We start from the raw sequence: 25,761 nt of genomic DNA, 5'->3' as shown, positions 1-25,761 counted from the left end.
GTCCCAGAGTTTGAAAACAAATCTGAATTGCTATTCTTGTACCTCACAAACTCTCTTGGGATGATGGTTTCGGCATACAGCATGCACAGTGCTAAACTGGCTATTAGCTTCCATTATCTCATGACTACATTAACATGGTAGCTCCAGTAAACACTAAAGAAGCCATTTTAAGAGACCAGACATGTCCCTGCTGATCAAATCACTTAACGTCGGCCTTCAACATGTTTTACACTCTAATGGGTGACTCTTTCTATCACACACACACACACACACACACACACACACACACTCCACTAAGGTAGTGTCCATTTCAGAAGAATCTGAAGCACTGATGTGTACACTGAACATTTTTCAAGGCTGTTTTGGCTCTCCATCCTCTCCTTCGTTCCTCACAGGTTTTCCAGTTGCTTATTACTTCATTGCTGCAGGATGTCAGCTTACTCTGGGCAAGTGCTCAAAACACACTCCGGAATTTCCTGGAAGTTGGTCATCCTGCCAAGCACAGCACTGGACGAGAACTTTCCAGAAACAGTGACTCTTAATACACATACACACACACACACACACACACACACAGAGATAGAGAGAGAGAGAGAGAGCAACCAGTGACCCTAATACTGCCAGTAGCAAATTCTTAGTGGATTCTTTGCTAATTCTTAGCTAATGGTGGAGCTTGCTAACTAGGTATTGAGCAAACTAGCTTGTTTGCTAAATAAGGAGGTATTTGGCAAAACACAGTACAGTCCAGAATTACTGACATGAAAATGAGCAAAAATTAATATTCAATACAAATGTAATAAGTGATATGAACTCTAGTATAAAGTGACAAATAGTTGCATTTAAACATGCAATTTTTTGTACATTTATTTATTTATTTTTTACAAAATCCTGCTTTCAAATTATCAATACCATTACCATGAATATTGCAACTCTGAAAAGGTCCCGTCCTCCAGGCAGAACGTTTTAAGTTACATTATATTCTTAAGTTTGTGCATTTGAACTTCCGTGTTCAGTTCAGACCACATGTAAAACATTGATTTGTGTTTAACCATTTCTGTGTTTATTTAAAAGTTTATTTGGATCATCTTGTTTAAAATGCTCTATCATTATCCAGGAGCTGAAATATCCTGGTACTTAGCAGAATTGATTGTTATTGACATGTAAAAATGAGGTCCTGATCCACTTTAACTGCTTACGTGTATGTGTGTGTGGTGTGTGTGGTGTGTGTGTGTGTATATATATATATATATATATATACATATATATATATATATATATATGTATATATATATATATATATATATATATATATGTATGTATATATATTTACCTGATTTGTGCAGGTCAAACATTATTTGTTTTTTCCAAAGGTAATGAAGGACAATGGAATTTTACATGTGTGCAACCTCATATTTCTACCTCAGGGAAACAGGATATAGGAACAACAATTCCTGGGGACCAACAGCAAATTAAAAAATAATATATGTTTTTCAAGAATGATAGTTTGTTTCCATTTTATAGCATACACTCCTTAGTTTCATCAATAATTTGTAGCATATACATTTTGAAGAGACAATATTATTATTTAAAGTGTAGCTCTAATGAGAATTTTTTTTGTTAGGATATATTCTCACCTTACACCCAGTGTTTCAGGCTCAGGATCCACCCTGATCAGGATAAAGCGGTTACTGAAGATGAATGAATATGAATGATGATTTTGAGGTGCCAAGGTTAACAGACTTTACATGAGTTAATAAAGTACTGGAACAGCCCTTATAATTATAATGATGATTCACCTACAGTATTGCCAAAGGCGGAAAGAAGCTGATGAGGGTGTGTTAGTACTGGAATGGGTTCATAGTGTGTGTTAGGCCCTATTGCCACCTGGAGGACACTGATGTACATTACAGACTAAAATGTTTGTATTATGGCGCAAGTTTGACGTTGCACGGTTTGGTTATTTTAACTCCATCATCTTAGCACATCTTTGAAAACACTATGCAGTGCAAGGATTGTCCAGGTACAGTCAAAGTTACATTACTGTGACATTACAGTATTTTATTGTTATATCCGAGTGTCCACTGACACTCACTGGCTAACACAATACAGAAACTTGCAATTTACTGTGGAGTTAATTCCCAGTGTAAAGCAATCATACGTGAAAGCAACACCGAAGATGGCAAATGTTTAAATGAATCTGTAACAAATTTCATTCTTCATCAACCACTTGCAGATGATCGTTTAGTTTGTAACGTACATCTCACTTTTAACAGGTTTACATGTTACCATTTTACGTGTTTTACTGGAAACTAGCGCTTTATAAAGATCAAAGCACATAAATTTGATTTGTGATCACAATATATCCATTGTAAAGACATAAAACTATGATTTGTTTTTGTAGGACTGCACTTGTGAACTGAAGTTACAGTCCCAGCTGCAGAGTTACACACCTGTTAACAGAGTTTTATGGAAGGAATGAAGTGTTGCTTTTAAGTACAATTCCTTTTGTCCAGGCGTAAGATCCATAAAGTTTAATCTCAGCAGGGACAAAGAGAAGACACGCAAAAAAAGCATTTTAAAACATCGACATGACATCACGTTTCTACAAAAGTAAAACTTAAGTAATTCAGCATGCTGTCCACATTCAAAACCGACCTCAACTTTCATTTGATCTGAAATACGCTCTTATCCAGAGCAGCAAACACGTCAAGACTACCAGTGGTGTGTCAGATACATGTTTTAAGAGGTGGACGTGACATACAGTACATGGAGCTCGATAGTTCGTACACACCATCTTGGCGGCAGTCTTAACTTTTAGTTAAAAGTACCTCAAGCTGGGAAAGAAAGATACAACGGCTAAATTGCTAACCCTATTTGCATGCAGCTCGACATCACATGATTGCGCACCAAGCGTATGACACAGAGGTAAAAGAAATTAAGATGGCAAAACACCATAACCTAAAAATAGCGCTACATAAATCACTCGCACAAACGGCTGACAGGATTAATATACACACACAATATACAGTACAACTAATGCAGAATTTCATTGTAAAAACAAGTGGGTCCACAAGGGGGCAGTGTGCTACAAACTGCATCAACACCAAAGCACATGCAGTACAGGATTGAACTAAATACCACTCTCTGTGTTATTTAATTATAACTATGTAACGATGTGGGAAAAGTCTAGTTGTAGATTAGCTATTTCCAGTGTGTGTGATTAGCCTGGCTTCAGTTCAGCCTTTTTTATCGCTACAATATATGATTCTTAGAGAAGTAACGGACCAAAATGTGCAACATTTGCTTTGAAAAAATCAACAACTCTGCTAGTGATTCTGATGCAAGTGGTATTTTTCCATCATATCTATGGAAGAATCTGCGCTTAGTAAGTCCCGCTTTAGGCTTTAACAATACAGTTTACGTTGATTAGTGTCTTTATCCCTGGTCTTCATCACTGGCAGTGTTAGAGCGCTCCTGAAACACATAAGCAGGAGATAATGTGAGTGACATTTGAATGCAAGATACTATACTTAAATTTGCAGGTGTTCGATATTCCAGGTTTGTTTAATCAGAAATAAATGGTTTAGCAATATACTTGTTCAGGTCTAAGACTTCCATTTAAAAGAAAACGCACTTAAAAGAAAAAACCACACTGAACAAAACAGAGCGATGCAGCAGAGCTTTAGTCCTTTAGTCTGTTCAGCTTTCTCATCTGTACACTCTGCTCAAAGCCTCCAAAGCTTCAACTTTCATGCTAATACCACTGATGATAATAACAGTGTCATCATGCTTGTCATCTTGTAGATCGCTAACTAGCTGAGTTATGTCTCTGCTGTAACTCATATAGCTGCACTGCAATCTGGAACTTTGAGTCCTACTTTTGCCGTTAGATTTCTTATTAATGTGACTCTGAACGTTGCTAGAAAATGGTGAGTGATTAAAGAAGCTCTTGCTCTTTTGTTTTTAGGAGCTAACAGCGAAACATTACTGCTATCACTTGTGTTTGAGAATGTTGATTTTTTTTTTTTCCTTTTTTTTAAACTCCATTGTAGTCCCCTTGTGACATTAGCGCAACACACAACTGCTAATTTGTCATGAGAATAACTAACATACAGTCTCAACAAACAAATTAGCACCAGAATTGCTAAACACATCACAGATATTTCAATATAAACATATTTAATGTGGTTCTGGGTGGAGTTTTACGTTAACATTTCGTGAAAAGTCTAATTTAAGGAACTTAGCTAAGACACAGTTTAGCTTTGCACTGAAGCTACAAGGGTAATGTAGCAAACAAGTAATGAAAGTCTATGAAAGCCAAAATTTCTAAATATTTACCAACACGCTATAGATGCCGGCCTCAGCCGATATTCTTCAGACATGGTTTAACATAGTCTGATTTACTGTAACCTATAGACTTAACCAAATCTTTACTACGTAGCTGAACACAGCAACATTATGATGGCAGCCATCTTTGTTTTTCTTAAGTAATCCTGTGTCATTCAGTCTCTTAGAATGCAGCCTCCCAAAGTCTGACAACTGAATTTTACCAGAATATACTATAACCCAGCTATTTTACAAATTAATTTATTTAAAACTAAGACTATGTAGCATAACAATGGCATTTGATGCAAGAACATGAAGATTTTAGCATTTCTTTCTAATTCTATTACATGTCAGCTACATTAGCCTCATAGTGCAAAACTAAATAAGCAAACACAAGTCTTGGCTGATGATTTACATTTGGGGTAGAGGGAGTGTTGTATAATGTGTGTAATGTATGTGTGATGTGTGTGACTCACCTCCTCTCGTTCGTCCTCGGTGTCATCATCACTGACGACAGGTTTGGCTCTGGTTCTCCCTCCCCTCCTCCTGCCTTTTCCTCTTTCGGCACTGCGCTCCTTTCGGCCCAGTTTAATTTTTACCTTCACTGAGCGAGCTGCCAATCATCAGACACACAAACACACACACACAAGTCATAGTCACACCTTCTCTTTCTCGGGCACCACAGATCACAGAGGTGCAGCCTCTGGTGTTGGTTGAAAGCTACTCTGGTGTTGGTTGAAAGCTACTGAGAAGCTCGTTTCTACCATTATAGCAACATACACCACATGGCCAAAAGTTCGTGGACACCAGCTCGTCACATTCATATGTGCTTGTTGAACATCCCATTCCAGATTTAGTCCCCCTTTGCTGTTATAATAAACTCCACTCTTCTGGGAAGGCTTTCCACTAGGTTTTGGAGCATGGCTGTGGGGATTTGTGTTCATACAGCTACAAGAGCATTAGTGAGATCAGGCACTCATGTTGGATGAGGAGATCTGAGGTGCAGTCTGTGTTCCAGTTCATCTCAAAGGTGTTCATTGGGATTGAGGTCAGTTCTCTGTGCAGGACACTCGAGTTCTTCCACTCCAACCTTGGCAAACCATATCTTCATGGAGCTCGCTTTGTGCACAAGGGCATTGTCATGCTGGAACAAGTTTGAGTCTCTTAGTTCCAGTGCAGGGAAACTGTAATTCTACATCATACAAAGACATTCTAGATAATTATGTTCTTCCAACTTTGTGGCAACAGTTTTGGAAAGAACCACACATGGGAGTGATGATCAGGTGTCCACAAACTTTTGGACATATAGTGTATAATGTATGCTGGTCGCTGCAATCCACAGCTATCGGCAAATCAGTCACTTCACAAGTGCAGATGAACTTGCAGGCTCTCCATGAAAGAACGTGATCACATGACCAGGGTGCTCTCTATATATTTTAACTCTATGGGTTGTACAGACTGGGATCTCTGGTGGTCAAACAGTGCAAATGCATGAGATTGGAAATGCATAATTAATAGAATTCTGATATCGCACATTTACACGATGCACATCATCACATTTTTGCACTGCGATGTATCATCACGCCCCTAGCTACAATGCAGACTCACACTCAGACTCTGAGCCTTCGTCCTGTTCCTCCTCCTCTTCCTCGCTCTCCTCTCCGTCGCTCTCCTCCTCCTTCTCAATCTTTTGTCGCAGGCTGGTGAACACCGACTGCAGCACAATGGAGTCCTCATAAATCTACACACACATGCACAAACATGTAAAATATACAGCGACACACACACGCAGACGGAAAAAATGAGATGAAGGTTATGAGTAAATATTTGTATCAGTTTACATAATGTGCATGCATGTGTGTGTGGGTGTGTGTGTGTGTGTGTGTGTGTGTGTGGTTTCCCACCAATGAGCCCTCCAGGTTAAAGGTCTGAGCATTCTGACACAGCAGCATCACGTCTCTCTCCAGGTCATTCAGACTGCGATAGCGGTGGCTGCGGATACGCTCCTGCACAACACACACTTTATATCAGCTTTCAAAACACTTAACCATTTGTGTCATATTACTAAACCTAATTCATTATTTCTAGAAGTTTAGATTATAAAATTATAGAAATACACTCTACTTCAACTAAATTCAACTATTAAGAACACAGCCTACCTTAATATTATAGAGTTACATGTTTCTTTACTATAGTTCTAGAGTCCAGGTTTCTAGCCTAAAGCTCTTGAGCTTAAGATTTTAGGTTAAAATTCCTGGGTTTATGTTTCTAGGCTAAACTTTCTGGGCTTAAGATTTTAGCCTACAATTCCTGGGATTAGGTTTCTAAACTAAAGCTGCTGGGCTTAAGCTTCTAGGTTTGCACTACTGGTCTTAATTTTCTAGGCTAAAATACCTAGTCTTAAGTTTCTAGGCTTAAATTCCTGGTTTTAAGCTTTTAAGCTAAATTTTCTGGTCTCATGATTCTAGATTTAAATTCCTGTCTTAATTTTCTAGGCTGAAGTTCCTGGACTTAATTTTCCAGGCTTAAATTTCTGATCTTAAGTTTCTAAGCTTAAGTTCTTGTGTTTAAGTTTCTAGGCTAAAAATCGTGAGATTACATTTCTAGACTAAAATTCCTGGGATTAAGTTTCTAGGCTAAAATTCCTGGGATTACGTTTCCAGACTAAAATTCATGAGATTAACTTTCTAGTCAAAATTTCCTGGTCTTAGATTTCTAGTCTTATATTCCTGAGTTTAGTGTCTAGGCTAAGCTTTCTGGATTTAGGTTTATAGACGTAAATTCCTGAAATATTTCCTGGTAAGAAGTTTCTTGGCTATAGTTGCTTATCTTAAATTCCTGGATTTATATTCCTGGTTTAACTCCTGAGTGTAGGTTTCTAGGCTTCTGGGCCTGAGTGGAAACAAGGCTATAGTTTCTAGTATGTAATTCAATTATATTCCAAAAAAGTATCAGAGTACATATAATCCTAGGTTAACATTATTCTCCAGCATGAAAGTGATGAAATAACACTTATAGAACAATGTAAATGTTAATCCTGAGTGACTGTGTGGTGCGTAGTTAGGAATTAATGCATATGTGTTCATATGTGCAGGTATATGAAGTCACCTTGATCTTGCGGAAGTCGACAGGTCTGCGGATCAGCTCATAGTACTCAGGGAGCTCTTTACGAGACGGAAGCTGGATGAAGACTTCACTCAGCTGCCGGCCATTACTGCTGCGAGACCAGGAAGAGTGTATGGAGAAATATTCAAATATGGCTGACTCAATCATTTACCATCAGGGTGTTTTTACCAACATGAAACTGCTCTATTATATATGAAATTAAAACATGTCTGGACTTCTCTCTTGCTCCACTTTGAGGGGATTTTCTACCAGAACAAATTTCAAAAGTATTTATTTCTGGCCAAACTACAGCTGGTAAGAGACAAGCACAGGTCAAAGAACAGGAATTGACCAGTTTCTCACCTCTCTTTGTATTTAATAACAGCTTCCACAATCTTCTTCATCTTCTTGGTGAGGCTGGGTGGGTTTGGGGTTATCTTCTCTGCTGGAGGTCGTCCACGCTTCTTCTGTCTCTTACTGTCCTCGTCTTTGTCTCTCGCTCCACGTGTCCCTGATGTAGATGGACCAGCATCAAGGTCACGATCACGCTTCCTCTTTCGCGTCGTCTTCTTGTGGCGCACTTCCTCCTCGATCTCGTCCAGTGTGCCTTCTTCTATAGCCTACAAGGAGGAAAAAGTGAAGAGAAAAACAGTGACGAATGAGTTCTTTGCTTTCTAAACTGTAGCAGTTATAACTGATCATTTTAAAAATTTAGCTAGAGTTGCTTCCTTTTTTTTCAGGCACAGTAACCTCTGACCTTGAGCCATTGTTTCTCAGTGAGCGAGTCGCTGTAGTCGACTTCCTTCCTCTGGCGTGAGCCGCGACCGAACATCTTCTCCGCCTCCTCCTCACAGGTGAGCCGCTCGACCTCAGCGTCGTCCTTCATGATCCAAGTGGGAAGCTCATCTTCCTCCATGAGCCGAGGCCTGCGCTTCGGGTTCCGAGCCTCTTCACGACGCCGGTCCAAATCCATACGCTGCACATAGGGTACACTTCTCTAAACTATGCCATTTTTGCAATTTTAAAGGTGTAGCTTGTAACATATACCTATCATAATCATATAATTTTAAAGAGACCATTGGAAAAAATGTTCATTTCATTTCAGACTGTTTGTATTTTTCTGGCCCAGAAATTAGCTCCGCCCACAGCCGGAAGCTCTACTGTGCACATTTTTCTTGTGAAAAATCAACAACTTGCAAGGCAAGGTAGCTTCAACAGTCTGTTGATAAGCAGATGTTATTTAACTACAAATGCATTTTTAGACTTTCTTAATAGACTGACAACTCTTTTCTTTAAAGGAGCATTTTTGAGTCCTCTGCTGCCTTAGAGTTTAATTGTAATTGCAATACAAACACAGACCAGCCTTCCTCCTTCCCCCACCCCTCTGCTGAAATTACAAATGTCTTACAAGTTGCTTTTTATAAAAGACAGGCAGAGCAGAGATTTCTGGGCCAGAAAAATGAACCGAGTCACCTCTTGAAACCCTCTTTGCTCATTTACGATGAAGCTGTAGGTGTATAAAATTACCAACCATCTGAGTGGCACCAGAGGAACAAAAAATAGAAAACAAGGACAGGAGATTCGAGGCATTTTCACTGCTAGTTATATTTTCACTGAGTTCAGAAGTCTAAAATTGATTTGAACTACATGCAATGAGAACCTTCTGATTTCATAAGAGGAAGGCAAACCATAAAGTGATCAAACTCCTCTTCGCTCCTTGCGATCATTTGATTCACAGTTTCATCATCTGGAACTTCGTCCTCCTCCTGAAGAAATAAGGACAGAGAAGAAGAATGAGTGAGAACATTAATCACTCCGGTCACAAAGCGCATGAACTGCACTGACGTATAAGTAGTATGTCAAAAGATGGAATGAAAAATAAGACCAAGAGAGAGAGCGTATAAATATCTGAGACCTCGTCCTGCTCCTCATGCTCCAGGATGGCCTGCAGGAACGCGCGGCGCTCGTGACTGGATGATTTCTGGTCGAACATGCCTGCTTGGATGACCTTTTGGTCCACGTTGAGCTTGTACTTGGCAGCAGCGAGGATTTTCTCTTCTACACTGTTCACGGTGCACAAGCGTAACACCCGCACCTCGTTCTGCTGCCCGATACGATGAGCTCGATCCTGTGCCTGCAGGTCCTACAAGAGGGAATGAGAGAGAAAAAGCGGAAAATTTTATTCATTTAGAGATAAGTATGGTATTCTCAAAAATACTTTCTGTATTCAGGAATTTCCATTCATTAATAATAAAATCCACAGATTATAATGTACAGTTACCTGGACTCCATGTTATGTTATTTAATGTCTTTTAGCAATCGAGGACTCAGTGTTCAGGTCAGTGTATTACCTGGTGAGGATTCCAGTCACTGTCGAAGATGACCACCGTGTCTGCGCTCTGCAGGTTGAGGCCAAGACCCCCTGCCCTGGTGCTCAGCAGGAAGATGAAGTACTGCGACTCAGGATCATTAAATGTCTTCAGGAGCATGCCGCGGTCCTCTGCCTTAGTCGTACCTACATATAAAACACCAAAACAAGAAGAGTTACTCCTGTAAGATCACAGCCAAGGGGAAAACACACTGGGATTTACACACACACACACACACACACACACACACACACACACACACACATATATATATATGATTTCTTCAGGAGAAGGACAGTTCCAAATGATGAAACTGTGAATCAAATGATATATATATATATATATATATATATATATATATATATATATATATATACACGAGATTATAATCTCAATTTTAGATTTTATTATTAATTGTTATTGCAGGATGATCTCATTGAACATGTTGATTTTATGCATTTGTTTATCTTATTGCTTCAATGAATGCCTGTGAGATGTTGTCTTTTTTGATTCATGTGTTGAAATAATTATGTAATTATATTATTATTATTATTATTATTATTTATGAATTATTAAAGAGCATCTCTAAGGCTTATGTGTTAATGGGATTATCTACAGTACGCTATCTCCCAGAGATGCATTCGCCTGGCAGAGATGACGTATAGTCTAAAAGTTATCATGACCTTCAGTGTAAGGGGTTAATGTGATATCTTGGGGGTAAATTTGTTAGACAGCAAAGGTACAATTAAAATAAACCCGTCAGATTAAAATGCATATTAATGTGGTAATGTGGTAAGGGCTGTGCAATTCATTGTACTTTAATCATAATCCATTTTTTCTTGCTCAAATATTGACTGGCTTAATATTTAATATATCTTTATTGCTACTTTTAAATATAATATATAGATTAAATAAATATATATTATTGTGTGGCTTGATTGTTGATGGAGAGAGACAGAGTATGAAATATTACAAAGAGAGAGAGAGACACTGAGGAGACCATGTTCGCAGGTCTAAGTGCTAAATAAATCTAAGGAATTGAATTGTAAATTAGCCAAGAATTCCTACCCTTCGTTACCTTCACACCACTAAAAAGAAAAGGGAAAGACAAAAGAAAGAGAGAGAAGTCGAAAGGGAAGCGGGATTAGCTGCTGCTCGTACCATCCAGACGGAGGTATTTAAAGTTGCGGTATGCGAAATAGTCCTCCATGATAGTCATCAGTGATGTCATCTGGCAGAAGAGCAGAACTTTGTGATTGGTCGCTCGGAGTTTGGGAAGAATCCGGTCCAGAACCTCAAACTTTCCAGAAGCTCGATACAGGTCAGGGCTGGTTAAAGGTCAAAGGTTAAACAAAAAGGTCACTACAAGGCCTAACTCAATTATTACTTTATAATGTTAAATCTACTTAAATCTTCATGAGGTGCTGAGAGACTCACCCTTGTACTATACCACCAGAGAAGCCCAAGTGCTCAGAAAAGGACTCCTGCATTAAGTGAAGTGTAGCATTAACTTTAAAAAAGGCTAATGATTCACAAAGTGCTTTCAGATGTTTAAATATTGAAAATATAAAGACTTTTCAATGTAGAGGTGCTTTGTAAGAACCTGCTCCTAAAGAAGATCTGACTTCACATGTTACAACAGAGAAGCTGCAAACTACTCTTTCTATTTGACATTAAAAAAACAGATTATAGATCATGTTGGTAAACAGAATGATGATTGCTCTAATGCAGGTATAGTATAATGTACCTCAATCTGCTGGAACATGTAGGGATGATTACAGATCTTCCTCAACTGCATGATAGTGTTCATCAGAGTTTTAGTGCCGCCTTTACCCTGAAACACACACACACACACACACGGAAATACTTCATACTTCATACTTTCATAACTCTGATCCAAAACCTGCATTCAGATCCAAAGCAATTGCAGAATCAAGTGATTTATTTTTATACCACAGTGCTACTGAATTCTCAAATCTGATTGGTCTCAAGGTGTTGATTAATTTCTATAATTTCTATAGAAATTAATCTATAATTTCTATAACAGCGGCTCTGACAATAGTGCTGGCTGCAAGGCAAATCACAAGGTGATATTAATGAGTCGTTCTAACACATTATCATTTCTATATAAATGGATCTCAGAAGCGTTTTATTAACTAAATAAAAACATCTAATCGTTAATATGATGAACTTTTCCGTGAGCAGATGTTTATTTCCCATTTTGGAAGGAGTCTCCAATGTCAGTGCTTTATAACAGTCACATACAAAGCCATGGGACAGTCTTCAGGACAGTTGCTTTTTGTTACCCGACAAGCTGCACTTATTTTTTTGTCATAGTCTCTTTTAATAGAAAGAAAAAAGAAACAGACTGTTTATAGCTTTTATCACATAAGTGTTATCACATAAGTGATAACAAGTGAAAACAGATAATCTGTTTTGGAGACGTTCCACAACATTAAATGTAACTATAAACAGATAAAATGTATGTTGTGTCATTCTTTAATAAATTTGTCATTCTCGGCAAATCATTTTGATATAAGAAGAACAAAACATTTCAGGACGTGTTGTTGTTGGTGTCGACTCTGGGTAGTAACAGTAACTCAGCTCAGCTTCGGGCCGCATCACACACACTGTTATTGATCATTTTCCTACAACAGTGCACCACATTGTGTTTTATTCCTTACTTATATATCACTTGCACATATCCTTTTTTATATTATAGATTTCAGATACAAGTTTTCCATCATACTAAGGTCTGAACTAAGGACCTGACTACTTACCTTCTTGTCTTTTTCAGATCCGTCAGTGAGCAGAACCCCTTTGGCCTGCATGTGTCTGTATAGAACCCTCTGCAGCGCTGACATATCACACTTTATCACATATTCCACCTGCAGCAACACACAACGAACCACCAAAAGTTCAGAGTTTTCATCAAAAAGTGCAGTAATAGGATTCCTTTTCTTATACTTGTAAGCGCTTCTTAGCCGATATTAATTTAGGAACCTCACCGTGTGAAGTGATCTAAAGAATGTTATCACATCTATGTGAAATGTTATGACTTTGGATGAACCTGGACAAAATAATTTAAAGAAATAATTTTATTGTGAGTATTAATTTCTATTTTTATGTTTTGTAAGTCCCTTAAAGTTCTGCCCAAATCTGTATACTTTCATTAAAAAGGATGTTGTTTAGCTACGTAATCTCATTTTGTAAAATAGTTCAGCTGTGCCTCTTGTCATCTGGTGTGGAAATGATACTAATTTTTGCCAAGGTTGTCCAACATAGCTGTTTTCAGATCATTACATCATTTGGCTATTTGGTGACTTTTTTTTTTTCATGTTTACAGATTACAGTCAGCTAGTCAGTGTGACATCACTGAGAAACTGAATGAGTCAAGCTTACCGACATGTATTTCACATAAATATTTTTGGGTAAGATTATCCACTTTTGTGTAAAATGTGATTGCTGTGTGTGAGTGTATGTGCTAAAGGCTCTCCTGACCTTCTCGGGTAGCTGAGCTTCCACCTCCTTCTTCAACCTACGTAACAGGAAGGGGCGGAGCACTTTGTGGAGACGGCGAATAATCAGGATGGTCTCCTCTTCGTTCAGGTCCACCTGTGTGTGAGAAATAGGTAGCGAGAGCAAGAAGAAAAAAGTGAGGGGTTTATATTACGATGATTACAAATTCAAGAAATACTAACTTTATTAAACCATGTTTGGTGGCTATGAATAAGTTTTGTTAATATCAGATTGAATGTCTCTTTTTCAGGATCTCAAGACTTTTTAATCTAAAAATTTGTTTACACAGTTCTAAACTGCTAGCTATAAGCTTCCTGTACTTGTTAGCAGTCTTAGACTCGTACATTTCTCGTCCAACTACTTAGTTGTGTAACTTTTGTTTTTTGGAAGAAATATTTAGAAATATTTAACACTATTAGTCACTGCATAATTCCATCTGTGTTATTTCATAGTTTAACAATCTGATAAATTGCCCATGTATTAAAATGGCATAACAACACATTCAAAGGTGAAAAAAATAACATTTAAGTAACTTTTTGTGTGCGCTAGTTGTTCTCGTTGGCTCTAATGAGTTCACATGTCAATCAGACTCTGGAAAGCATTAACCTCAAGCCTTCCACACGTGTACGTTATTGCACGTCAACAATACCGGAGATTAAAAGAGGTGAGATGCACTAAAAAACAAGACATAAAACACAATATGACAGTAAAATGAGTGCAGTTGTGTTTGAGTGTGTGTTAATAATCTTTATTTAAAGAAACCCTTTTCACAAGCTCCATTTGTATGGTTTTGGCATTGGAGGTGTGACTGAGCAGCAGTTATGTAACATAAAACCAACCTAAACTATAATTTAGTTTCTTTCTCAAGAATCTTTCTCATTAGAAAATTATAAAAAACTTTTAAAATAATTGCTTTTTTGTGTTTAAATGGTAGAAATGGGTTTATGCAAATTTAATACCTGCACTTTGGTTGTATTAATTTGTACATGCAGTCTCTGTTCCAAGGAGGCGTTGAGGCTGTAAATCATACTGTGAGTGCTAAATTAATCTATTTGCATAGACTCTTCCCTGTGTTTTTGGACTTTTATGTAGAAATGGCCCAAACTCTATAGTCATTAAAGCAAATATGCAAAATAACATGTCTTGTTTATTTTGCGTGTTTACTTCAATGATTATATAAAAAACGTCCATAAACTCTGTTCGTAAAGCCGTAAACCAGCTTGCATTTTTTTTTTTATTATGTCAGGCCCAGGGTGAATACAGGGAAGACTCAGACCTTCTCTCCAGTCATGGCGAACGGGGCGTTGAACCACTGTTCGAAGGTGCTGCAGCTCTTGAAGATGGTTGGCAGCAGGAAGTTGAGCAGGGCCCACAGCTCAGGCAGCTTGTTCTGCAGCGGCGTCCCCGTCAGCAGGACACGCCTTGGAGCCAGGTAGTGTGTGTTCAGTACCTGAGTCAGCTTACAGTGGTGATTCTTCATCCGGTGGCCCTCATCCACGATCATATACTTCCAGCGAATCTGGAACCACAGTCACAATGCATGTGAACGAGTTCAATGCAATGAGAGAAAACTGAATCAGCCTCTAATCTGGACCTGAATGGAAATTAGATGGACTCTGTCCTTAGTGGCTGTAACCGTGCCACTTCCATACTGTATTTATGCACCTACCTGGTGCCATCCAGGGCCAAATCACATTTGATTACATGTAATGAACAGTGGACTGCGACCGTGCGTCAAATCTGTCCCTTGCTAGTCAAGTGCGCCTATGGAAGAGCACTGAAATGTTTTTTTTTGTTTTTTTAAGAGTGAGGCTGATCAGAATGGGGGTATAACTCAATTTTACTGATCACTAATGAGGCAGAAGTGCATTAAACAACCTCACTATACTCACATGTTTCCTGATAGATGTGATTAATATCAAAATTAATCTAATTGTGTAAGTGTAATGGTGGGAAAAGAACTGAAAGAGTCCTGCAAAACCAGATTTGACCAATCCAGATATATATATGGTAAGAAAGTAGATCACTGATCAGCTGATCTTTATCATAAGTCTATCTGGGCTTTTAGAAATCGCACAGCATGCAGAATCGCAGAATCAGATGTTCCTGTATTACCTTCGCCAGTACTTGCTTGTCTTTAATGATGTACTCGTAGGTGGTGAGAAGAACATTGAATTTGCCACTGCGGAGCTGAGGAACAAACGCCCGTCTGGCTGCGGGAGATCCCTGAGCACATAAATATATTTTCAAATCAGCGTGAAGATGTTTCCATAGTAAGATCCCTATTTTTGTGATCAAAAACAAGGCTTGTGTCCAGCATTTTGTGCATTTGTGTGCCGAGATGCAGGTCCCACTCACCTTGTACGAGACTTTCACTACAGACGGGGCCCATTTGTCAAACTCGTAGACCCAGTTAGAAAGAGTTCTGCCCAGAGCAACACATACTTTACAATCAAGCAAGAAACAGAGAAATAAAGTAAAGTTTTGGAAACAGCATCGTGTCACTCACGAGAGCGGTACAATGATGAGATAGGGCCCGTTGAGGCGTTTGTACTCCATGAGGTAGGTGATGAGCGCGATGGTCTGGATGGTCTTTCCTAAACCCATCTCATCAGCTAGGATTCCATTCAGATTATTATTGTACAGAGACACCAACCACTCCAAACCTTTAATCTGTTAGAAATGAAGAGAATTAAAATTGAATTACAGCTTGGATTATTGCCATTTAGGGAAAAAAGGGTCAAAATTTCAAAATTTTGAAATGTGCAGTTGTATATGAGAACTTGCATACATTAAAAAAAAAACAAATGTGTACAAATATTTTAGCCTAACGTTATAGCTAACTTGCTAGTGACCTCATCTACCAATTTATTTATTATGCAATATATGTATGTATCCAATAGATAGCCTTATCTGAACAAATGTTAGGATTATGTCTTCTGACATTTTTTTTATATTTTGATAATTATTTCCCTTCTGTGTTTGGATTTCTGTTTCCTCCTATATATCATAATATTAATTATTCGAGGTATTATAGAGATTTCTATTCACACTCATTCGGATGTAGATTTTAAACACAGTGTATCATATTAACAGCACTTCCTGTTTTGCTATAATTGTAGTTAGATTAAATTTAAATGTAATTTAAATTAAGAAATAAATAATATTTCTTAATATTTATATTTGTTTTCTGAGTTTTAGATTAACTTCTTCCATTTCAAGTGAGCAGTCAGTTAAACTAACAACTATAACTAAATGATAACCATAACAACTGCATTACAAGTTATTTCCATTTTGTTATGTATGGAGATACATAGTAATCGTCATCCAGTGATAGAGGGTTGATTCCTGAAATGAAAATGAAGGTGGTGAAAGACCAAAAAAGTGACACATCGTGCTTTTACCTGATACTGTTTGAGCTGCCCGTTGACCATCAGGGACGACTGTCTGTCCACCTTTTCAGTGACTGCATGAGCCACTGAGTAGTACGACTGCAGACCGCGTGTGAACGCAGCACCACCATACTCATCATCTACATCCTGCTTAGCATGCCTACAAAATACACAAACACACACACACACACACAAGACTGATTTACGGCTAATCATATTAAATTATACTTAAATCATCCAAGTGCTTTCTTTTCAGGTTGCTCCCATCTAAGGGGTTTCTTACTCAATGATGTGACGAGCGTCCACTTCTGACACATCCTCGCTGTCCGGATCTGGAATCTTCTTCTTCTCTTCCACAGTAGTCTGTGATGGCTGGGGCTGCTCTTCCTCTTCCTCCTTCAGTTAGGAAATATGCAAACCAGCAATCAACATTAGAGCTAAAAGTGTTACAGGAGTCTTAGTGGAACACACTGAACCCAAAGAGTTTTTTCTACCTATTAGGACAAAGTGCTTTATGTGTGAAACTTCTGAAACAGTTCTGTATAGAATTAATGATGATTAATCAAACATTTATAATATTTTACTATATGTATTTGTATATATGAAAGCACATAATCTACTTTTAGTCAACAAACATCAGTCTATCAAAGCAAGAGTTTGGACTAACTGACCCTTCTTGCATGATGCTAGACTCTGAATGAATGAATGTTATTTATCTTCTAAATTTCTAATTGGGTATTTTCAAATTTTCAAGTTTTCTACGTATGTGTCTTAAACGTGAGTAAACGTATGTAAGTTGCTAAGTTTTCAGCAAACACTCAACGGTGCCATCAGAAATTTTGACATTGTCTTCTATATATTGTTCTGAAAACAACAGAATATCCAGAACCGATGTATGTTTCTCTTTCTCAACCTCTAAAGCTCTAGCATTTTAACAAATCTGGTTACGCCTAAAAGTGAAAAGAGAGGAAATTACATTTAAAGATTCGATTCCAATTCTACTGAAAGACACTAACACACCGATTGCCTAAAAGCAAGTGCTGTTTACTGATTTCAATTACATTTAATTATTACATCTGCTTTTATATCTGCCTTTCTTTATAGCCTAGAGTGTTTCTTAAATTGACTCCTTAACCTTTACATACCTTAATCTTAGGCTTAGGCAAGATTAGAAAGTGACTAAAGACATTTCTACATTGTTTGGATGACATACACTTAAGCTTGCTTAAAGATGACATATGTTTTAGACAGAATTTTGGTCAAAAGATATATTTTTGCCATTTTTCTTTTGTCACATATATATATATATATGATGGAGAAACATAAATAATAAACATTATTCCTTGTTTTAAGACAAGCTGAAGATGATGGATCTCAAGTATACATAAAAAATGTACAACTGAAGTGGAAAAAAATCTGAGAAAAATCTGGTTAAAAAAAAACAAAAATGTTCATAAAATACGATCATTGCCTAATCATGATTTCAACCGCATTCGAATATTTAAAAATAGTTGTAGTGAATGTGAATGGACATTTAAAATGGATTTTACCGCTCTACTATAAATAATATATATGTATTACAAGCGCATTTGTGTTTTGTTCTTTTCTTTCTTGTAAAATAATTTTAACGTAATACATAACACCACCACTAGCTGCATCACCTCGTCCTCCTCGGAGCCTGTGTCCTCGCTGTCTGATCTCGGCGCCACCTCATATCTGCAAACAAAAAGAGAGCAACCTTTCAGAACAATGACATCCCTCTATAAACCCAGCTATGTGAGAGAAAACCCTCAGGCCAGGCTATCAGATGCTCACCCAGGATTCATCTCCAGCCAGGTATCCAGCTGTCCCGCTTTGGGAGCGTCCACTCCGCTCAGGATCTTCCCGCTGTCCACATGGATCACCTTCACAGGCAGGTCGCTCATCTGACTCGTCTCGTCCAGCGGCTATGAGAAAAAACAGGTGCACAGATGCTGACGTTTCAATCATGACGTGTAAATTTAACTTCATGCTATAACACAAGAGAAGAATAACATCACAGCAATAAGCAATAAGACCAGATACAAATCAGAGAAAAAAAAAAACTTTTCATACATTATTTCAACTCCTTAAAGTCTCTTCTTATTACGTAATCATTTTTAAAGCATATTATTCAGTAACTACTAATAAATGAATTATTCAATACATGACAATCACTGAATGAGGAACATGATGAGTCATGCTTGGTGTTTAACACCAGCTTGTCCAAATCTTTATATAATTAAATAATTACATCAAACAATTTCATTCAGTTACACAATCTTTCAGAAATTAACGATATTGTATCCATATGTAAAATGTGTACAGTATTTTTAGAAGAACAGCCATCCGCATTAATTCTATTGTTCAATATTCTGGATTTATAATTTAATTCTACTGTTATCAAAGTAATTATTATTCACAGCTCACTAGTGGTAGTTTCTAACACACCGAAACTAAGAACATGGCTGGGTTCTTTTTTGGAAATGAACATTGTAAGCTGTAACATGCGAATCTTTCACATACCTCTCCATCTGGTCCCAAAGCTAGCGGCTGCCCCTCTGCGTTCTCCAGCTTCTTCTTCTTTTTCTTCTTCTTCTTCTTCTCCTTGAGAGCCTGGGCCGCCTTGTGGGCCCGAACCAGCTCGGTCAGGTTGGCCACGTACTCATCAGTCTGCTGCAGCAGGTAGGCCAGCCGCTTATCCTTCTTCTGATCGATCAGCTTCCTGTAACCCTCTTCATCTTCAGCCTGGAGAGTGAAGAAGAAGAAGTTTGTGGGGGATTGTGTTTGAGTATTACTTGGTATATATTAATGCTACTCTGTTGACATATTTGGAGTGTACTCTATGCTCTGTGTGTTTGTGAAAAGGTGTGTATCTTTCTCCTTACCATCAATCTCCTCATCCTCTCCTTCTCGATGCGTTCATTCTCTTTTTTCTGCTCTCGCTCCGTGTTGGCGTGGTACGTGGCCACAGCTTTGGTCAGCTTCTGGATCTTTCCAGTGATAGAGCGATGGTACTCCTTAAAGTCTTTGGCATGCTGGAGGATGCTGTTCAGATATTCCTGAAAGAAAACAAGAAATCAGTACATGGAACTTCGGAGTTCACACTAAACATTTTATGTGTATGTATACGTATATGTATATATACGTATAAGTTATCATTTAGGAAAATACTGTAATTTAATTTTTTGGTAATTCATGTGAACTTATTTTTAGTTATGGATTGAATAAACAATAGTCAGTGCAGGTTAACATTGTAACAAATATTAATTAATACATGTGTTAACGTACTTTGCTACTCTGTTAATGTTACTTATGGTTTATTAATTCTGATGTTTATGGTTTGGTAATGTTAACTAATAAATGTGCAGTAAATAATGTGTTTGCTGCGATTGTTTTGGTTGCTTACCTGGTGTTTCTGCCGACGTTTGCGTTCCTGTTCGATCTTTTGCTGTTTCTCCAGTTTCTCTGTAATGCGAGCCTCTCGCAGGGATTGTCTCTTACTGCGTTTATAAGCCTTCGCATCCAGAGCCGTCTCAAGAGCTGCATCACGCCTCATACACACCACCACCTCTTGACGCAGCTACACCACATGCGCATACACACACACACACACATTTGAATTTCTGTTTAGTTACTACATTAGTAATAATCACAACACAAATAAATAAACTAGTTCATTCTGAACAATGAACTGCCTAAGGCAAACACCTGTCTCTGAAAGTTGAGCAGTCGGAGAGCTTTGAGCTCAATGGTGGCCTTGGTACGCAGGTCTCCAGCTAGTGATCCCGGAAGATTCTCTAGCTCCTGGATACGGTGTGTTATACGTGCTTCAAGCCTGATGAAAAACACCATTTTACAAAAAAAATACATTGACTCTGTTATTGTTCAGATAAATAATGGGCTTTATGTGAATTGTAAAATATAAAAAAAATATATATATACAATGTTAATACTGTATAATAATATAAGAAGCCTGTCCTATACCTGTACTCTCTTTCTTGCAGGATCTCCACAGGGTCCAGGCCGCAGGGTTTCTGCATGGGAGTGATGCGGTTGTGTTTCTGATGCAGCGGGATGGTGGGTGCCGGCTGGGCCGAGTGCCCCGGGTGTCCAGGAGACTGAGTCTGAGGGGGCATGACTGGGGAGGCAGCAGGGGGCACAGAGGGGGGCACCGGAGACGGGCGGCCAGTGGGCTGTGGAGGAATCAGCTTCTGTGGGGCATTAGAAGGTGTGGCTGCGTTCACCATGGGACCTAAAAAGTAATTAGAAGGGCTTTCATATCTTTAGAAATGTTACAGGTCAAGCTTTAAAATTATTTTTGGTTTGCGTAGAGTTCTGAGAATAAGAAAATACAAAATATTAATATTAATGTCATGCTCCAAAAGCAAAAAAAAAAGTTCCAGGTGTTTTGCATGCTATAAAACATGCTATGATTTTTTGAACATTTGTTTTTAAAGTTTTTAAAGTTTGTTTAAAATGTAGTCTAGTAGCTTCCCTAACCAAACCATTAAACATGGCAAGTAAAAAGGGAAAATGTAATCTGAGTTTTCAATACTTAATTACTTTGCTATCTATAATAACTATGTTATTAAATAAAAATAAAGGTGTCTTACCCTCAGGCCAGGTTTTTGGTGGCCCGTTGGCAGGGGGAACAGCATTTGGGCCAGACGGGGGCACGCTGGGACCACTCAACACTGCGGAGCATCCAGAACACACTGAACCTTTACTTAAGTTACCACAGTGGACCGCAGTGAACTAAAATGCTCAGTGCACTTACTATATACTATTATGTTCCTCTAGTATATGTCTAAAATACAGTAAATAAAATAAGCAACTTAAAATGTGTGTCCTATTCAGTGCCTTGCATAACAATTCGCCCCTCTTAAACTTTACCACATTTTGTAGTATTATAACTTGGAACTGAAATGGACTTAATTGGGGTTATATGTCATAACACAAAAGAGCGCATGTGTTATGAGTGGGGGAAAAAATCAATATAGTTAACAAAAATATTTACAAAAAAAAAAGTTTTCACCCCTCATGATTGTGAAACCAGTTACCGTAAACCCCCAGAGTGAAGCATGGTGATGGTAGCATCATGTTTTGAAGATGCTCTTAATTAGCAGTGAATAGGAAACTTGTCATGGTTTAGATGAATTGAGCTAGAGCCAAATACGGGGCAATCCTCGAAGAAATCCTGTTCCAGTCTGCAAGAGACTGGAGAGTGGGGTGGAGGTTCACATAATAACAAGACAATAACCATAAGCTCTAAGTGGTTCAAAACCAAGAATTTAAATGTGTTAGAATGGACCAGTCAAAGGCCAGACATCAACGCGATTGAGAATCAGTGGCAAAGCTTGATAACTGCTGTTCACATAGTCTCCATTCAATCTGACAAAGCTTGAGAAACTTTGCCAAGAAGAATGGGAAAAAATATCAGTGCCAAAATAATATTTTAATTGCAGGTTGTAACATCACAAAATTTGGAAAAGCAAGGGGGAGAATCCTTATGCATGGCACAGTAGTTATTTTAACATTTTAATATTTGAAATTTTGATATTTTAATATTACAGTGTATAGCATCAGAAATTTGCTCACCATGCCCTCGACTGTAGTTGGGTCCCAGAGGTCCTGGACCTGTCCCTGGTCCTCCTCCACCACCAGGTGGCAGACTTGGCATGGCCTGGCCTTGCTGCATGCCTGGCATGGGCCTCTTGCCCTGTACTGCCATCTGTAGGTGGTCGGGAAGAGGCTGTCCGCGTGCCAGCATCTTGTAGGCCATAATTTGTGCCCTAAGCTGGTGCAGCTGGTTTTGGTTAAAGGGTGTCGGGTTGGCGGAGGATCCAGGGGTGTTGCTCTGAGCCCCAGAGCGGCTCGGCTGGGAGTCAGCGCCCTCGAGAGGACTGGAGGAGGTGCAGGAAGAGGAAAGGAGAGGACCGGAGGTAGGAGGGGCTCCGGCCGGGAGAGGACTGGAGACGTGATCCGAGGAGCCCAATGGAGAGGGGTAGCCTTACGGTGCAGCGGAAAGAGACTATTAACTTTTTTTTATAAATAAAATAGATCACAGAAACTGTTTCTTCACTGCAACTCTTTGGTGTATGTTTAGTGACGGTCTAGACTTTCGGTTGGTTCCTTTGTCCAGCTCTTGTTCTAATCGGGTTAGAACAATGACTGCATTTTTCAGATTTTAACCTTTTCATTTCCAGCCAAATTTAGCAATGAAAGAAAGCATAATATTTCTATGACATAAAACAAACAAAATTCCCTATGCTTTCTCTAAAGCCAGAAAGCTCATTGGTGCTCTTCTCTGCACTTAACAGAAGTAATAGTATAGTTAACCCTTTGAACTCTCTGCTTATGGTTATTCAGTTATTCATTTTAAAACCTATTATACAGTAACTACAGTGAAAGTACTTGGAACAGTATGTAGTTACAAGAATTGATGAATATAATAGTGAATTCTCAAATCACTCATCTCACATCATCTCACACAAATATATGGCTTTTACCCTGGGAGTGCTGGTCCATAGGACTCGGTGGAGGCCCCATACCAGCATGTCCACCTGCTCTCATGGACACAGCTTTCATCTGACCAAAACGAGATTCCTCTCCTACGTTCTTCTCGTGCAGACCCTCCAGAGACTGCACAAACACACACACACAGACACACACAAGTGTACATTCATTACACACACTATGTAACATCCTATGAGGTAAGGTAAGCACCATATTTCATCCCAGTGTATGTAAAGACTGTTTAAATGGGATGACAACAAAAACTTACCTGACATGAGTTTTAGCTCTTCTATAAACCCAAATATAATCCGAACACATGTACTGTGGTCTTACTTTGTGCATGGGGTGCATACTGTCCTGCTGTGTGTATCCAGCTGCTCCTTGCTGAGAGACAGAGTGACCAGATGTGGTGGAGGGTCCAGGACTTGGGCCCATCATGCCATGGGAGGATCCAGGTGAGGGTCCAGGCCCCATCATTGGCCCAGGAGAAGGCCCGGGACCAGGGGAAGGGCCTAATGGAGGGTCTGGGGTGGACATCCCTCTGCTTCTTCCTGCCTGTCAGAGAAATATAGGATTTATTATCTAAATGTCAAATCTTTAGGCTGGTTTGTATAAAAAGTAGCTCTGTCACCATTTTACCCAAAGGTTTGCTACTTAATTTTGCTCTAGAGCTACAAGGCTAATATAGCCAAGGTGTTTACTGTTATTCAACACTGCACGTCTAAATCATCACATGCACAGGAAAAGACACCGGTTGGCTATGTAACACCAGTTATACATAAACACTTTCATAAAATAGCAGGATAAGTCTGTATAGGAAAACTAAAATTAAGAAACAAATCAGAACTTTTATTATTATTATTATTTGAATTACTTCCAACAAACTATTCAGCCTTTTCAGTTTGATCCACAACTCCAAGATGGCTGCCATTGCTATTCTTAGCTATGTGACATCTTGTTGCCCATTTTTATTTGAACTCACCATGCTTTGTGGCAGGTATGATCATTTTTGAATCATAGGTACAACAACAAAATTCATACAATTCATTTTTTTTTTTTTTATTAATTTATTTTCAATCTATAATTAGGGTAAAGGGTTATACTTTCAAAGTTGACACTCGATATCACAATATCATTAGAAACAAAAAACAAAGAAAAAATGACAACTTAATTTTCTTCTTCCTATGACCTTCATGAAATTTGTGTGATGTAACTTTCTGTTGAACATGTGACTTGGGGAATATTCCAAATAATTCACAGGAATGAAATGCATTCAGGTAACATATTACTGTCATATTAGTATCACTGCTGAGCTGAAAGTGGTGCAAACAAATAAAATCTGGACAGCAGTATTTAATCATGTGTAGGAGATACAAATCAGGGAGATCTGACAAATCAGTGAGTAACTGCACCTATATGTAGTTCAACCTGGTTAATGGCTGATGCATGAATGGCCAATGCAAGGTAGATGTACATCACAAACTGGCAACCCAGTGTATAACATAATAAACACCAACGTTATGTTATAAATATAATCAATAAATTGAGCGTTGCTGCCTCACAACTCCAGGGTCTCCGGTTCGACCCTGTGCTCGGGTAAGTGTTTGTGCGGAGTTTTGTATGTTCAACCTGTGTCTGTGGGTTCTCCAGTTTCCTCCTACCTAACAAATACAATACAATTAACATATAATAAATTGCTCCTAGGTCTAAATGGGTGTGTGTGTGTGTGTGTGTGTGTGTGTTTGTGGTGCCCTGTGATGGACTGGCGTCCCATTCAAGGTGTATCCCTGCCTTGTGCCCAGTGTTCCTGGGATAGGTTTTGGACTTACCAGTTACTGAATATGAATGAATGAATGAATGAATGAATGAATTAAAAGGCACAAGTCTGTGTAAATATGGTACAAAAGAGTGCAGATAAAATAATAGCCCATACAACAATGATGCAATTATCGTGCGACATCAGGAATGGCAGGTGATGATGATGAAGGTGATGATGGTGATGATGATGATGCTGGGTGTTGCAGCTGGATGAGATTCAGGTTGAAAGGCGTGGGATGTTTGCAGCTGGATTAAAAACCTGACGCGAACATAAGCAACGCTGATCTGAAATGCAGAAGGCAGATCTCTGATCCCACACCTCGACTAGGTTTCATCCAGAGCAGGAGCACAGCCTGCTGAACGAAGATCAGGGTTTAACAGAGAAAATGTCTTCCACCTTGTCCTTTTTCGGCTCGGCATAAAATGGCCAAACAACAAGACAGCAGCGTTGTGCTTCTGTTCGGAGTGAAAGAAGGCGGATGGATATTCATGTAAAATAGACCAGACTTACCGGCGAATTCGGACCTGGAAGTTTAAGAGCAGTCGAGCTGTGGCTGTTGCATGGCTCAAGCAGATGACTGGTTTCTCTCTAATTACCGGAAAGCTTCCTAAGCAGGGATGAGTGATTCGCGAGCGAATCGGCTCCTTTATGAACGACTCTTTTCGACGAGTCGGTTCAGTTTGCAAGCACAACA

General features: G+C 38.8%; 1 protein-coding gene across 4 annotated transcripts; it reads right to left on the bottom strand.

The window, feature by feature from the left end:
* Nucleotides 1-2,021: 2,021 nt before the first annotated feature.
* On the bottom strand, nt 2,022-25,697 carry LOC113538376 (transcription activator BRG1). Of its 4 annotated transcripts, none has more exons than XM_026933389.3 (33): nt 25,578-25,697; nt 23,582-23,803; nt 23,242-23,374; nt 22,331-22,741; nt 21,346-21,426; nt 20,717-20,984; nt 20,441-20,567; nt 20,139-20,312; nt 19,618-19,791; nt 19,256-19,477; nt 18,527-18,657; nt 18,373-18,427; nt 16,995-17,107; nt 16,724-16,871; nt 15,829-15,992; nt 15,678-15,744; nt 15,435-15,545; nt 14,596-14,838; nt 13,302-13,415; nt 12,581-12,688; nt 11,548-11,634; nt 11,238-11,284; nt 10,962-11,128; nt 9,783-9,946; nt 9,347-9,574; nt 9,120-9,197; nt 8,189-8,407; nt 7,795-8,051; nt 7,435-7,543; nt 6,231-6,332; nt 5,935-6,067; nt 4,803-4,939; nt 2,022-3,474 (listed from the first exon to the last, which is right to left on the bottom strand). In XM_026933389.3, exons 2-33 carry the CDS (start codon nt 23,783-23,785, stop codon nt 3,436-3,438), a joined length of 4,815 nt encoding a protein of 1,604 aa, XP_026789190.1. In that variant the 5' UTR covers nt 23,786-23,803; nt 25,578-25,697; the 3' UTR covers nt 2,022-3,435. The 4 variants fall into 4 exon arrangements, with proteins under 4 accessions (XP_026789190.1, XP_053088018.1, XP_026789188.1 ...); XM_053232043.1 differs by lacking the exon at nt 25,578-25,697 and adding an exon at nt 25,386-25,472; XM_026933387.3 differs by lacking the exon at nt 25,578-25,697 and adding an exon at nt 25,182-25,366.
* Nucleotides 25,698-25,761: the final 64 nt, after the last annotated feature.

The sequence above is a fragment of the Pangasianodon hypophthalmus genome, chromosome 2 (genome assembly GCF_027358585.1).
Source record: "Pangasianodon hypophthalmus isolate fPanHyp1 chromosome 2, fPanHyp1.pri, whole genome shotgun sequence".
Taxonomy (NCBI): domain Eukaryota; kingdom Metazoa; phylum Chordata; class Actinopteri; order Siluriformes; family Pangasiidae; genus Pangasianodon; species Pangasianodon hypophthalmus.
Note: the sequence above shows the minus strand (reverse complement) of the source record. Positions and strands in the feature narration are given on the sequence as shown.

Bases quoted from the DNA above. Each gene is read 5' to 3' on its own strand.
- LOC113538376 (XM_026933387.3), bottom strand. From the start codon at position 25,208: ATGTCGCACGATAATTGCATCATTGTT. The intron at 6,068-6,230 runs GTGGGAAACCAC...ATGTGTGTGTAG, and splicing joins TTAACCTGGAGGGCTCATTG to ATTTATGAGGACTCCATTGT. The intron at 3,475-4,802 runs GTGAGTCACACA...TATGTGTTTCAG, and splicing joins CCGAGGACGAACGAGAGGAG to GAGCGCTCTAACACTGCCAG.